The 13,302-nt window shown below is 38.2% G+C and overlaps 1 protein-coding gene and 1 pseudogene across 1 annotated transcript; both read left to right on the top strand.

Moving 5' to 3' along the window:
• Positions 1-82: 82 nt before the first annotated feature.
• On the top strand, positions 83-1,319 carry LOC8273431 (transcription repressor OFP7). Its single transcript, XM_002521563.4, has one exon. The coding sequence runs from the start codon at positions 180-182 to the stop codon at positions 1,269-1,271; it is 1,092 nt and encodes a 363-aa protein (XP_002521609.1). The 5' UTR covers positions 83-179; the 3' UTR covers positions 1,272-1,319.
• A 9,104-nt stretch (positions 1,320-10,423) lies between these two features.
• Positions 10,424-13,291, top strand: LOC8273432 (annotated as a pseudogene).
• The last annotated feature ends 11 nt before the right edge of the window (positions 13,292-13,302 follow it).

Genomic DNA, 13,302 nt, shown 5'->3' with positions numbered 1-13,302 from the left:
GTGTGCGACTCCCTTTATTAGAACAAAAGTTACGGCCTCAAATGTTAAACTTGAGTGACTTCCCTGTATAATGAGTTATATAAACTCTCCCCTGTCTTTCTCCAACAGCTTATGCCTTGTCACTTGGCACTTCAAAGCCCTCAAAAGTGAGCTACCAAAGAAACAGAAGAGAAACAAAAATGGCCAAACCTCTCAAGCTAAAGTTCTCCCGAGTGATCACATCCTTCAATTCTTGTCGCTCTAAGGATTCATCAGCTCTTCCATCAAATGCCGTCCATTCGTTTCTCAGACATTCTCCGGTCAAACTCCATCTGCCACCTCCACCGCCATCATCTAAACCCTGTCACTCTTCTCTCAAGCGCCATATCTCCTCGGCTTTCGCTTCAATCAGCTGCCGCTTCAGATCAAGATCACCACCATCTCCACCGCCTCCACCTCCGCCCGAGTTCCACTGGGAACAAGAAGAGAAATGTCATGTCGTTGCAAGAATCTTCGATGAAAATACTCCTCGTAGAAAAATTTATACTTCTTTGGTTTGCAGTTATCACTTCCCTAACAACAACAACAGCCATAATAGCAGTAAAATTTTGCTTCCTCCTCCTCCTCCAAACACAGAGAGGAAAAGACGAAGGGTAAGAAAGAAGAAGAAAGTGACACCAAGAGTAATCCGTATCAGCACTTCCTCAGCTGATAGTGAAATATTTAGCAGTGAAGGTATTAACAATGAATGTAAAGAAGAGGACATTGACAATGAGGAAACTGAAACGTTAGTGTCGTCAACAAAAACCTTCTCTACTGATTATGATTCATCGCCAGAGTTCAGTCCCCATCTGGAAATCATAAGTGAGTCTCCCTTTAACAGGATTAAATATAATCGTAACAAGAAGAAGGTTAAAAAGGGAAAACGGTATGTTACAAGGAAGGTGAGAAATGGATGTGATCAGTCATCTTCATCGTCGTCGTCATCGCCAGCCAGATTGTCAAGGTTTCAGTGGCTGATACCATGCACGGTGGAGGGGAAAGTGCGGGAAGGCTTCGCGGTGGTGAAGAAATCAGAGGACCCACAAGAAGATTTCAAGAGGTCAATGTTGGAGATGATAATGGAGAAGCAGATGTTTGAAGTGAAGGATTTAGAACAACTATTGCAATGTTTCTTGTCTTTGAACTCTAGGGATCATCATGGGATTATTGTCGAGGCTTTCTGCGACATCTGGGAGGCTTTGTTTTGTAATGCTGAATATGGAGTGTCAAGCGCTGTTTCAGTTAATTAATTGCCAGATTAGTAATTGCATTTATAATAAAGGAGCTGCTAAATCCCATGTTTAAGAGTAATTTTAAAGCACGTTTGAGTTTTTGTCATGGCCGAGTCATAATCATTGACATCTTTTGGCAATCGTGAAACTTGGCTAAAGACAATTCTGCAAAATAATGTTTCCTTTGTAGAATTGAGCATAACATGACACTAATTTGCGACCTAAATCATTTTATTCTAAAAAACTTCCAATCTAGGGTGGATGGGTAGCGGATCTCAGTATCATAAGTTGAATATTCCATATTGTGAGCATTTTAAGTAATGGTTCTTCTAAAAGGATTAAAAATTGTATTTGAGTACTTTATATTGTGTTTGCTTTAACCCTTATATTGTCGGGTTAGATTTAAAAAATGTAGCTGAATGGATTAAGGGAAAGCTTAATGATTCTCTTTCGGAATTATGAAAATCACTATGCAAATTCATATAGCTGAAGCTCATATATCCGTATAATATTTTTTGTTATTTTTATTTTATTTTCACATATTATATATGGGTTGAATTTGTTTGACAAATTTTTTGAATGAACTCCTAAAATTTTGGACAAAGTACTATTAAACACTTAAATTTCAAAGTAATTCAGTTACACTTTGAAATTTTAAAAAATGGAATAATTATATCATTTATTTTACTGCTTTCAAATAAAGAAAAAATCACAGTTTTATGGTTTTTACTCCGTCAGATCTAATACTTTTTTACATATAAAAAAATATAAGTTAAAATAGTTAAGGCTTTTTGGGCCTAAAACTAATTGAGTCTTGTAGCATTATAGAGTGAAAAATGTAATTTAACTGCTTCAAAATTTAGAGGTTTAATTGCGGTGCAGGCAATTTTTTTAAATTCTTAGAAGTTTTATTATATACGAATTCATCTTTATTAGAATAAGCCAACCCTATTAAACAGTCATTCATGCAGTTTTTGCTTCTATTTTGTTCCTTCCGTGATTCCTCTCTCTCTCTCTCTCTCTCTCTCTCTCTCTCTCTCTTTTCGTATAAAGTTAATAAAGGGTTAGAATATTCTTAATTACCATTTCAGTTTCCTTTAGTTTTGAGGGCCATATTTCAATGGCAATGAAGCAAAATGGAGCTGCATGAGTGATCAGGCAGTAGGCACTTTACCGGAGATGGGTCAGAGGAGTAGAGGAGCACGTGGATTACATACAAATTGTAGATTGGGGCCCTTTATTCATCACTGATCAAAGAAATGTGTATAACAATGAGTAATGAGCAAAGGCAGCAAAAAAAAAAAAAAAAAAAAGATGTTGAAAATACGGAGAGAATGGCAGTGAAAGGGAATGGGAGAGTGGTCATCCTCTCCTCTTTGCACGGATGATTATTCCCTTTCGCACATAGAAATTTATCCAAATATGGTCCTCCCGTCCCTCTCCGCTTGAGCACTATCATCATGTTCGTTCCTTTATAACAAAATTGCTTCCATTAGGTCGAAAGTGTCAGGGATGTTAAATTATTCTTTAAATCTCATTTATTAATTTAAACATTATATAACATAATATTAGAGTTTGTAGAGTTAAAATTTAATTTTCAACCGATCCCAATATATATTATTAATTAAATATCATCATCATATTACTGTTTTTAAACTATATCCCCTCTGTTCCAGCATGCAATTAGAGTTCCATATTAGTTTACAAAATGATGACCCATAGTTAATATTTGGGTGAGATTGAAAATAGTTATAGAAATACTTTTTTAGATTTTATTTTTTAAATTTTAGTTTCTTACTTGAATAAAGAAATTTAAATACAAAATCTTAAAAGTTTAGATACTCTAGTAAGTCGTCAATATGAAATCTATGTGCTAAAGGAGTGTTTAAAGTTTTGAGATTTCCTTGATGGGATTAGTGAAGTTTACAGGAAGGAAGGAGCAAATGAGTTTTTTCTTTATATGAATAAAGAAAAAATGTTAAGCCACATCATTTTTATTTAACCTCTTTTAGATGTATCCATCATCTAAGGCTAAAGCTAGTATGCCAATATATATGTTTTATCTAACGATCTTAAATTGTCACAATTTTTTTTTTACATACTTTAAATTGTAACCACAAGGTATTTTTTGTTTTGTGTTCCTCCCTGGCCCCATTCAGCCTTGAAGTTCCGTGCACATCTTTATAACATGGCTCTCTCGATATACTCACAGCATATAACAACGAATACAACACAAAACGTAAGAGTCCAAAGGTAAAAAAATATATGCAGGAACCATAGATATGGAGCGGGCAGTTATCGTGATTGGCATGCCAAATTAACTTGTTGTCTTAACCTAAGAGAAGATAAATAACTGAATGTGGCAATGTTTCAGTGCGGACACAAGTATCACTGATTCTTTACCAAACACACTTACGAAAGTTAGCTAATTTAAGTGCTTCTGTACGTACATGTTCCCAAGGAAAAGACAGCTTCAGTGTCGGTGAATGGGATTAGATGTATCGAATCTGCATATATACTTACATGCATGCTTTGCTTTATCTTATTCCAGAGTCTGGTTTGGTCAGTACCAATCGGGGATTCCACTTTGGTTTTTGTTCCAACAAAGTGAGGTGCCAAGAAAAAAGATAAACAAACAAGTCTACTTATCGGGTTGGGTTGGGTTGGGTCCGCATACTATTAATAATATTAACCATTAGCCATTATCCATTATGAAAAGGAAAATATGCATTCTTTCGTTCCTAATGTTTTGCTTATACCAATCTACTAAACATGCCCACAAGATAAGAATCCGTACAAAGACGAGCCCATGCCACCCAATTATGATAATTAGGAATTGATTTTGACCCATAACATCATAATTAATGATTTTATTTGCAGTTGTCTATGTGGCGGTGTAACGAAGAACTCCGTGTTCGTGCAGATGAACTTCATAAGACGTCAAGGAAAGATGCCAAACACTACATATGTATGTATTGTTGATTATAATTTCTCGCTTGAGGACTATCTCCTGAAAATGATTGAGAAAATCATTATGTTGCATGTTTCTATTATGTATTCTGCAATTTCACATTTGTTTTTATATGTGATATCAAGAATTTCTCAATGTCAAACTTACATTTATATTAATACAGAGTGTGTGTTTGTTATGTCATTGGAAAACAATTCTCTTCAATGTGTTTGAAGTTTTTCCAACTGTATGGCTTTTTGAAGTTTTTTCAACTATCTGGCTTGGTCTTTCTGTTGTTTATATAATTAAAATTATTTCCTTATTTATTTATTTGAGTATTCTGAAATGTGTTGTTGTACACAGAATTTTGGAAACAGATCCCCCCAAGTGAGCCTTATCGAGTTATTCTTGGTGATGTAAGAGACAAACTTTATAATACGTGCGAACGCTCTCGTCAATTATTAGCTAATGGGATATCTGACATTCCTGAGGAAGCGACTTTTACTAATGTGGAGCAGGTTTCTCCTGTATCTAGTATTATTTTCTTTTATAGCATTTCACTTTTTTATTAAGTTTATATCTATTCTTCGGTTAGATGTATGTAGAAACTAAATCTAATGCCTGCTAGTAATGTAAGAAAAAAGAATTATTTTGATTTTTGAGAGGTGTGCAAGCATAAAGAATGAAGATAGGTGAAAAGAAGGCCAGAGAAAAGTCATTTGCCCACTGCTGCTTGATAGTTGGCTTGTTAATTTATTTTTAACTCAAAATTATGGAGTTAAACTTATAGCCAAATTGGTAAGTTGCACTGTCACTATTGCAAAGGATACATGATTTAAAATTTTTACCCTCTTTTCTTCAATTGAATATTGAAGGTTTGTAGGATGGTGTATTGGCATTTGGTCAATTACGCAACCCATTCCTACTTTGTCATGATGATGGGCCCAACCCCATCTCTCTTTGTTGACTTTGCCTAATTTGAATCCTTTGTCCGCTTAAATATTTTGCACTTCTCCTCTTCCTATATAAGCATCCTTTTGTTCCATCTTCTGAAAAAACACATTTTTCCCGTACCGCCATATAACCTGTAGAGAGAACCGAAATGTGCGAGACCAGAGACCTCTGTGGTATCCTCTTTTCCCAAGCGATCGCATGCAAAGTCTTGTGAGCGTGAGAGGGCTTCCGTTCCGACCTTTGTGTGTCCGTTGTTCTTGCTCCGGTGTGTGGGCGTCCGTGGAAACCCCCGAGCCCGCGAGGTGCAAACGTAGCGGTGGTATCGTGAGCAGATCATCGCCCGTAGGCGCCACCGCCATCACCACCGTGCGCCGCCGCCATCTGCCACCTTCGTCCGCTGCTCTAGTAAGATTATCCAGCTAGGTAAGACGAGACACCCTAAGGGTTCTCGCTCAGGTATTACAGCTAGGAGCCCAACTTTATTTTCCGTTTTTCATTTTCCATTGATATCCCCTCCCCGGCTGTGCCTGAGTTGTTGGCCTCGGTTCTCCGCACCAACAACTAATCTGTGTGATTTTTGCTGATTTGTTTGGCTAAAATACTTACTGCATTTTTTTTTGTGTGTTCTCCAGTTACTTGGTGTTTCTGCTTTTGATTTTTTCTGCATACTTTGTGTTTGCTTGAATTCCTTTGTGGTTTTCTACTCCTCTGTGATCAGTTTGTTTATCCTCTGTGGATTGTGTGACTTGATTCTTAATTGTTGCAATGGCTACAAATCAATATGGTCTTCTTCCTTTCAATGGAAGGACTGATTTTGATATTTGGAAGTAAAAGATTAAATGTGTTTTAATCCAACAAAAAGTATTTAGAACATTAGTGGAATATACCTGAATCGAGGATCAATTAAAACGAAATTTGAACTAAGCGAAGCGCATGTTCCACAATTTACCCCGAACTTGTGTGACTGCGGCTGCTTAGAAAGGTAGGTATCATGGAAAATGCTAAGGATTTGGGAAAACTTGTTTCATTGTACGATACTTCCCTTACCTCGGAAAGTTGTTTCGCTTGAAAAATTCTTTAGGTTTAGACTTGATCCAACTAAAGATATTGAAGAAAACCTAGACGTGTTTAATAAGCTAATTCAAGACATAAAATTGGCTGGTGACAAACACATTGATGATTACACTCCTATTGTTCTTCTTAATGCCATTCCTGACTCTTATAACGATGTCAAATCTGCCATCAAGTATGGTAGAGATGAAATATCTCTCGATATAGTGGTAAATGGATTAAAAAGTAAGGAATTAGACCTTAAACAACATAGGCCCAGTAGTAATCAATCTAGGGATTCAGAGGAAGCCATGTTTGTGAGGGGTAGATCAAAGAGTAGATCCAAACACAAACAAAAGGATGGCCAGGTTAGAAACAATAGTCAAAATGGTAGGAAGAAGGGGAAGTCCAAGAAGAGGGTTTGTTACAAGCTATGTGACCGAACATTGCTAATACATCCACATCCTAAGAGAGCCGAACAAGCTAATATAGTCTCGGATGGAAATAAACTTGGTGATGTTTTTCCGTTTGTGAACATAGTATAGTTTCGGATGGTAATAGACTTGATGATGTCTCCTCTGTGTGACAATGTTAAATCATGACAACAAATATGACCGATAATGAGTGGCTAATTGACTCTGGATGCTCTTTTCACATGACACCTTACAAGCACTTGTTTGATTCTTATGAGGCATGCACTTCTGGTTTTGTGTCATTAGCTGATAGTAAGAAATGCAATGTGCTAGGTATAGGTAATATCTGCCTAAAATTTGATTGTGGTAGTGTGTTTACTGTGAAAAATGTGAGGCATGTACCTGCTTTGTGTCATAATTTGCTCTCTGTTACTGCTCTTGAGGATGCTAATTTAGAGGGTAGATGGGGAAAAGGACGCATGAAAATTTTTAAAAATTCTCTTGTGTTATTCAATGCTATTAGAAGCGAAATAACTTTATACGTTTGTTGTCTTTGATCCTTTTCTTTGAATGCTAACTGTCATGTTACGATATGACTTCTTTGTGGCATCATAGATTAGGACATATGTCTAATAAGGGTTTAGAAATTCTGCATAAAGGGGGTTATTTTGGGAGGACTCATGTCTTCTATGCTTTCCCATGAAGCATGTGTGTTAGGGAAACAACATAGGGTGAGCTTTCCCATTTCCTCATACCCTAGGCTTACCAAAAGCACGTCTGTACTGGAATATGTGCATTCTGATGTTTGGGGACCTGCTAATCTCTCAACCCATAGGGGGAAGAGATATTACCTGTCAATCATAGATGATTATTCTAGGAAGGTCTGGGTGCACCTACTAGAGAGAAAATCTGATGTTTTTCAAAATTTCAAAAATTGGAAAATTTTGATTGAAAACCAAACTGGTAAGAAAATTAGAATTCTAAGAACTGACAATGGTTTAGAATTCTGCAATAAGGAAATGAACCAACTTTGTGTTGATAGTGGGATTAGGAGACATAGGACTGTCACCTACACTCCCCAACAGTGAGAGGATGAATAAGACTCTCTTAGATAAGGTTAGGAGCATGTTGATAGCCTCGGGGTTACCAAAGAAGTTTTGGGGTGAAGCAGTTATGACTGCTGCATACTTAGTGAATAGGTCACCCTGACCTTTAGGTGGGGAATGTCCTGAAGTGGTCTTCAACGGAAAACCACTCGATTTATCAAACCTTAGAGTTTTGGTCAGGCAACAGGTATGTGCACCAAAACGGTGATAAACTTGACCCTAGATCTAAGAAGGGAGTTTTCTTAGGTTATCCAGAGGGGGTTAAGGGCTATAGAGTTTGGGATAGAACCATAGCCGGTTTTAAGGTTGTGATTAGTAGAGACGTTGTTTTCAATGAAGTTGATTTCCCTTGTCTGCCAAATGCTGTTCTTGAACCTAAATTTGGTTTGGAAGAGACTCATTTTGAGGTGGAGTCTCAACCAAACACCTGTGTGCCATTTTGCCTTTAATGTGTTTGAAGACCTAGAATTAAATGAACCCGAATCATTTAAAGATGCCCTCAGTTCCCATGAATCTCACAAATGGCAAAGTGCCATGGACAATGAGATGGAATCTTTGAGGAAGAATCAGACTTGGACCCTTGTCCGTAGACCTCCAAACCACTCAGTTGTTGATTGCAAGTGGCTTTACAAAGTCAAGGAGGAACCTAATGATGTTAGGTTTAAAGCTAGGTTAGTGGGCTAAAGGATTTACTCAAAAGAGGGGTAGATTACACCGAAATATTTGCTCCGATTGTGAAGTTTACTACCTTCGGAATCATGCTTGCTTTGTGTGCTCACTTTGATTGGGAATTGAAGCAAATGGATGTGACTACCGCTTTCCGCATGGAGATTTAGATGAAAAATTTATATGTCTCAACTTTGAAGGTTATGTGGATCCTAAGAAAAGTGACTATGTGTGTTTACTTAGGAAGGCCCTGTATGGCCTCAAGCGATCCCCTAGACAATGGAACATAAAGTTTGACAAATGCATGCAATCCTTGAATTTTGTGAAATCTGAGTGTGATCCTTGCTTGTATTTCAAAACTGCATCCAATGTGCCTATCTTCGCCGCTATATGTGGATGATATGTTGATCATCAGTCCATGTTTGAAAACCATAGCTTACGTGCAAAAGTGCCTTTGTGATAACTTTTCCATGAAAGACTTAGGTGACGCTAAGAAGATTTTAGGCATGAACATTGTTAGGGATAGAAGCAAATCCATATTAGTTTTGAATCAAACCTCATATGTTGAAAAGGTTTTGAGTAAATTTAATATGTTGGGTGCTTCTTCCTTGAATGTCCCACTTGCTTCCCATTTTGTGTTGAGTAAGGATCAGTGTCCCAAAACCGATTCCAATGTTGAGAAGATGAAAAATGTACCTTATGCAAATGCCATAGGATCCGTGATGCATTTAATGGTAAGTACTGAGCGGACATTGCTTATCATGAGTGTATTGAGTAGATACATGTCCAACCCCGGTATTGCTCAACGGAATGCTTTAAAATGGTTGTTGAGGTATCTAAAATCTTCCCGTGAATAATGGATTGATGTTTACTAGATGTCCCGAAAGTGTTAAGTTGTGTGGTTATGTTGATTCAATTATGCTAATGATGTAGAGACAATAGGAAATCAACAACGCCCCATGTATTTACTCTTTGTGGGTCCTGCATTAGTTGGAAGTCCCAATTGCAACCCATTGTTGCATTGTCAACTACGAAAGCAGAATATGTTGCTGCTACAGAGGCTTTCAAGGAGGCTATATGGCTTAAACGTCTAGTTTCTGAACTTGGTTATCTTAAGCATGATGTTGTTATATATTCCGATAGCCAATCCGCCATTCAATTATGCAAAATCCCTTGTTTTCCATGATAGAACAAAACATATCGATGTTAGGTTCCATTTTATCCGTGATATTGTAGAAACAGTGATGTGAAGTCGACCAAGATCCCATCAGAATTCAATCCGGCTGATATGGGAACGAAGTGCCTATCTGCTGAGAAATTGCTATCTTGTAAAAGGATTCTGAATTTTGATTGTGGTTGATTCTGTGGTTATGCTTACCCTTTGTGTTGGTTCCCTTTGCTCTGTGCTTACAGGAACCACGCTCCATCGTATGACCGCCTCGTGTCGATTGTATCGGATCATTGTGGTCCGGAGAGTGTTAAAAGCACTCCTCCAATTGTGTTACACGACCATTGTGGTTAGCGGTGTGCCTGTGCATCACCCATGGTTAACTTCCCATTTTCACCGTTTTTTTACTTTGTGTTTTAAAATCGGTGAGCAGGCGGTGATGAATCCACACACGACGTATCCACCACCGCCAAGGCCAATAAGGTGGAGAATGTAGGATGGTGGTGCATTTGGTCAATTACGCAACCCATTCCTACTTTGTCATGATGATGGGCCCAACCCCATCTCTCTTTGTTGACTTTGCCTAATTTGAATCCTTTGTCCGCTTAAATATTTTGCACTTCTCCTCTTTCCATATAAGCATCCTTTTGTTCCATCTTCTGAAAAAACACATTTTTTCTGCAGCCCCTGCCATATAACCTAGAGAGAGAAACTGAGCTGTGTGAGACCAGATAGACCTCTGTGGTATCCTCTTTTTCCGGCGATCGCAGCGGCAAGTCTTGTGAGCGTAGAGAGGGCTTCCGTCTCGACCTGTGTCCATCGCTTGCCCGGTGTGGACGCCCTGGAAACCCTGAGCCTGTGAGGTGCAAACGTAACAAGGTTTAATTAATATGCAAAAGTGTTTGATTAATGCTACAGGTTAATGTTTAGTAAAAAAGAGGTGATGAACTATTGATTTATTTTGAAACTTGTAACAAGAATTCACTATCCTAATGCACCACTATAATTTAGAAGTGTGCAAAATATAAATTCCTTACTAAATGCTTGTGATTGATATATTATGTGCAAGTTGCTTTTCACATTTTTGATTTCTGTACCTGTGATACTAGACAATTTTGTCCTGAATGAATTTCCTAATCCTCAAACAAAGAAATGTGCCTCGTAAAAATGATGCTTGACTACCTTTTCATGCTTTATGTGGCTTTTCCTCTTCCCTTTTCTGAAGTTCTTATGGTCCCATTCCCACCAAAGCAGGGCGTGGAATGGTAATTCCTGACTGTCTTATGAAAGGCTGCCTCAGGTCTTTTCTCACAATTAATTATTCGTGTCTAGCCTGCATAAAAGAATTGGTGCACAAACTAATAGCCTTCTTTTACTGATAAATTTCTATTGTTCCTACAGTTTTTGGAGCCTCTTGAACTCTGTTACAGATCCCTCTGTGCTTATGGTGATCGGCCAATTGCAGATGGAAGCCTGCTTGATTTCCTAAGGCAAGTTTCTACTTTTGGACTTTCACTTGTGAGAATTGATATCCGACAGGAATCTGAAAGGCATACAGATGTACTTGATGCTATCACAAAGCATTTGGGGATTGGCTTTTATCGTGAATGGTCTGAAGAGCATAGGCAAGAATGGCTTTTAACAGAGCTCAGAGGCAAGCGTCCTCTTTTTGGCCCTGATCTTCCCAAAATAGATGAAATTGCTGATGTACTAGACACATTCCATGTAATAGCAGAACTTCTGGCAGACAACTTTGGTGCCTATATAATCTCAATGGCTACTGCGCCATCTGATGTGCTAGCTGTTGAGCTCTAACAACGTGAATGCCGTGTTAAACAACCATTGAGGGTTGTTCCATTGTTTGAAAAGCTTGCTGATCTTGAAGCTGCTCCTACTGCTGTGGCCCGTCTTTTCTCAATAGATTGGTATAGAAACCGGATCAATGGAAAGCAAGAAGTCATGATAGGGTACTCAGATTCAGGAAAGGATGCTGGGCGTCTCTCCGCAGCTTGGCAGTTATATAAGGCTCAAGAAGAGCTTGTGAAGGTAGCAAAGCAGTATGGAGTGAAGCTAACAATGTTCCATGGTCGAGGAAGGACAGTTGGAAGAGGAGGTGGGCCCACTCATCTTGCTATCTTATCTCAACCAGCAGATACCATTCATGGTTCACTCCGAGTGACAGTTCAAAGTGAAGTTATTGAACAGTCATTTAGGGAGGAGCACTTATGCGTCAGAACCCTTCAACGTTTTACAGCAGCCACACTCGAGCATGGAATGCATCCTCTAGTCTCACCAAAGCCAGAATGGCGGACACTCATGGATGAGATGGCAGTTATTGCCACTAAAGAGTATCGTTCCATAGTCTTTCAAGAACCTCGATTTGTAGAGTACTTTCGCCTTATAAGTTTTTTGCACCATCATTGTTTTATGGTCCATTAATAGTGTTGTCTGCTCTTATTGTGGCAAGTGAAATCCTTATGTCTGACAACTAATCATTTAACCGTTCTCATGTCTAGGTGCAACAATAAATTAAAACTGCCCACGAGAGGAAATCTCATAGTAATTATTGATTGACACCACTTTGATATTTCTAAAAAATCTTTACTATTCACAGGATTGCAAACTTGATACACATATATGCTTTGACTATTAATTTCTCCTCTTGCTTTCTTTTCTTTTCTTAATTAATTTCCTTTTTATTTTCATTCTAGAATTCCAAGATGGTTTTTTTTTAATAACCAAATCTCGTACATTCATTATCTTCTCCCCTCCTGCAAAATATTTGTTTAGCATTCTCATTTTTGTCTCTTTTTTTGACTCTCTCCACAGCAATATCCTGTAAACTTTGGTTTATGAATCTTTTAAGCTATAGCTAATAGATGTGTCTTACACTCAGTGACTAAATTATAGTTTCTCTGATGTTTGGAATTGGAATGCCTCAGGCAACACCAGAGCTGGAGTATGGTCGCATGAATATTGGAAGTCGACCATCTAAAAGGAAGCCAAGTGGCGGAATCGAATCACTTCGAGCAATCCCTTGGATCTTTGCATGGATTCAAACAAGGTTTCATCCATCAGTTTGGCTTGGCTTTGGGCCAGCATTTAAGCATGTCATTGAAAAATATGTAAGGAATCTTCACATGCTCCAAGAAATGTGCAATTAATGGCCCTTCTTTAGGGTTACAATTGACTTGGTCGAAATGGTGTTCGCAAAGGGTGATCCAGGAATAGCTGCTTTATATGATAAACTTCTAGTGTCAAAAGAATTATGGCCATTTGGAGAGCGCCTGAGAGTGAACTATTAAGAAACTAAGCACCTTCTCCTACAAGTATATTAAGAGTTGAGCTATTGAAGTGACTTGAGGAGTAGCTAGCAAGTGCATGGCCTAAAATATACTTCATTTCCCCTTTCTTACATTTCTAATGTTATGGCCAGAAGCATAGATAATGAGATGTCTGTGGTCAAATTCAGTTTATATTAAAGAGAAACAATAATAAGTGTCTTATAAATAGAATTTTTGCTTTCCTTGTAGGTTGCGGGGCATAAAGATCTTCTTGAAGGAGACCCTTACTTGAAACAAAGGCTTCGACTTCGTGATGCCTATATCACAACCCTTAATGTCTGCCAAGCTAACACTCTGAAGCGGATTCGTGATCCTGACTACCATGTGACGCTCCGGCCACACTTGTCAAAAGAACATATGGAATTGAGCAAACCAGCTGCAGAGCTTGTCAAGCTTAA

Source organism: Ricinus communis, chromosome 5 (assembly GCF_019578655.1).
Source record: "Ricinus communis isolate WT05 ecotype wild-type chromosome 5, ASM1957865v1, whole genome shotgun sequence".
NCBI lineage: Eukaryota > Viridiplantae > Streptophyta > Magnoliopsida > Malpighiales > Euphorbiaceae > Ricinus > Ricinus communis.
Note: the sequence above shows the minus strand (reverse complement) of the source record. Positions and strands in the feature narration are given on the sequence as shown.

Bases quoted from the DNA above. Each gene is read 5' to 3' on its own strand.
- LOC8273431 (XM_002521563.4), top strand. From the start codon at position 180: ATGGCCAAACCTCTCAAGCTAAAGTTCTCCCGAGTGATCACATCCTTC.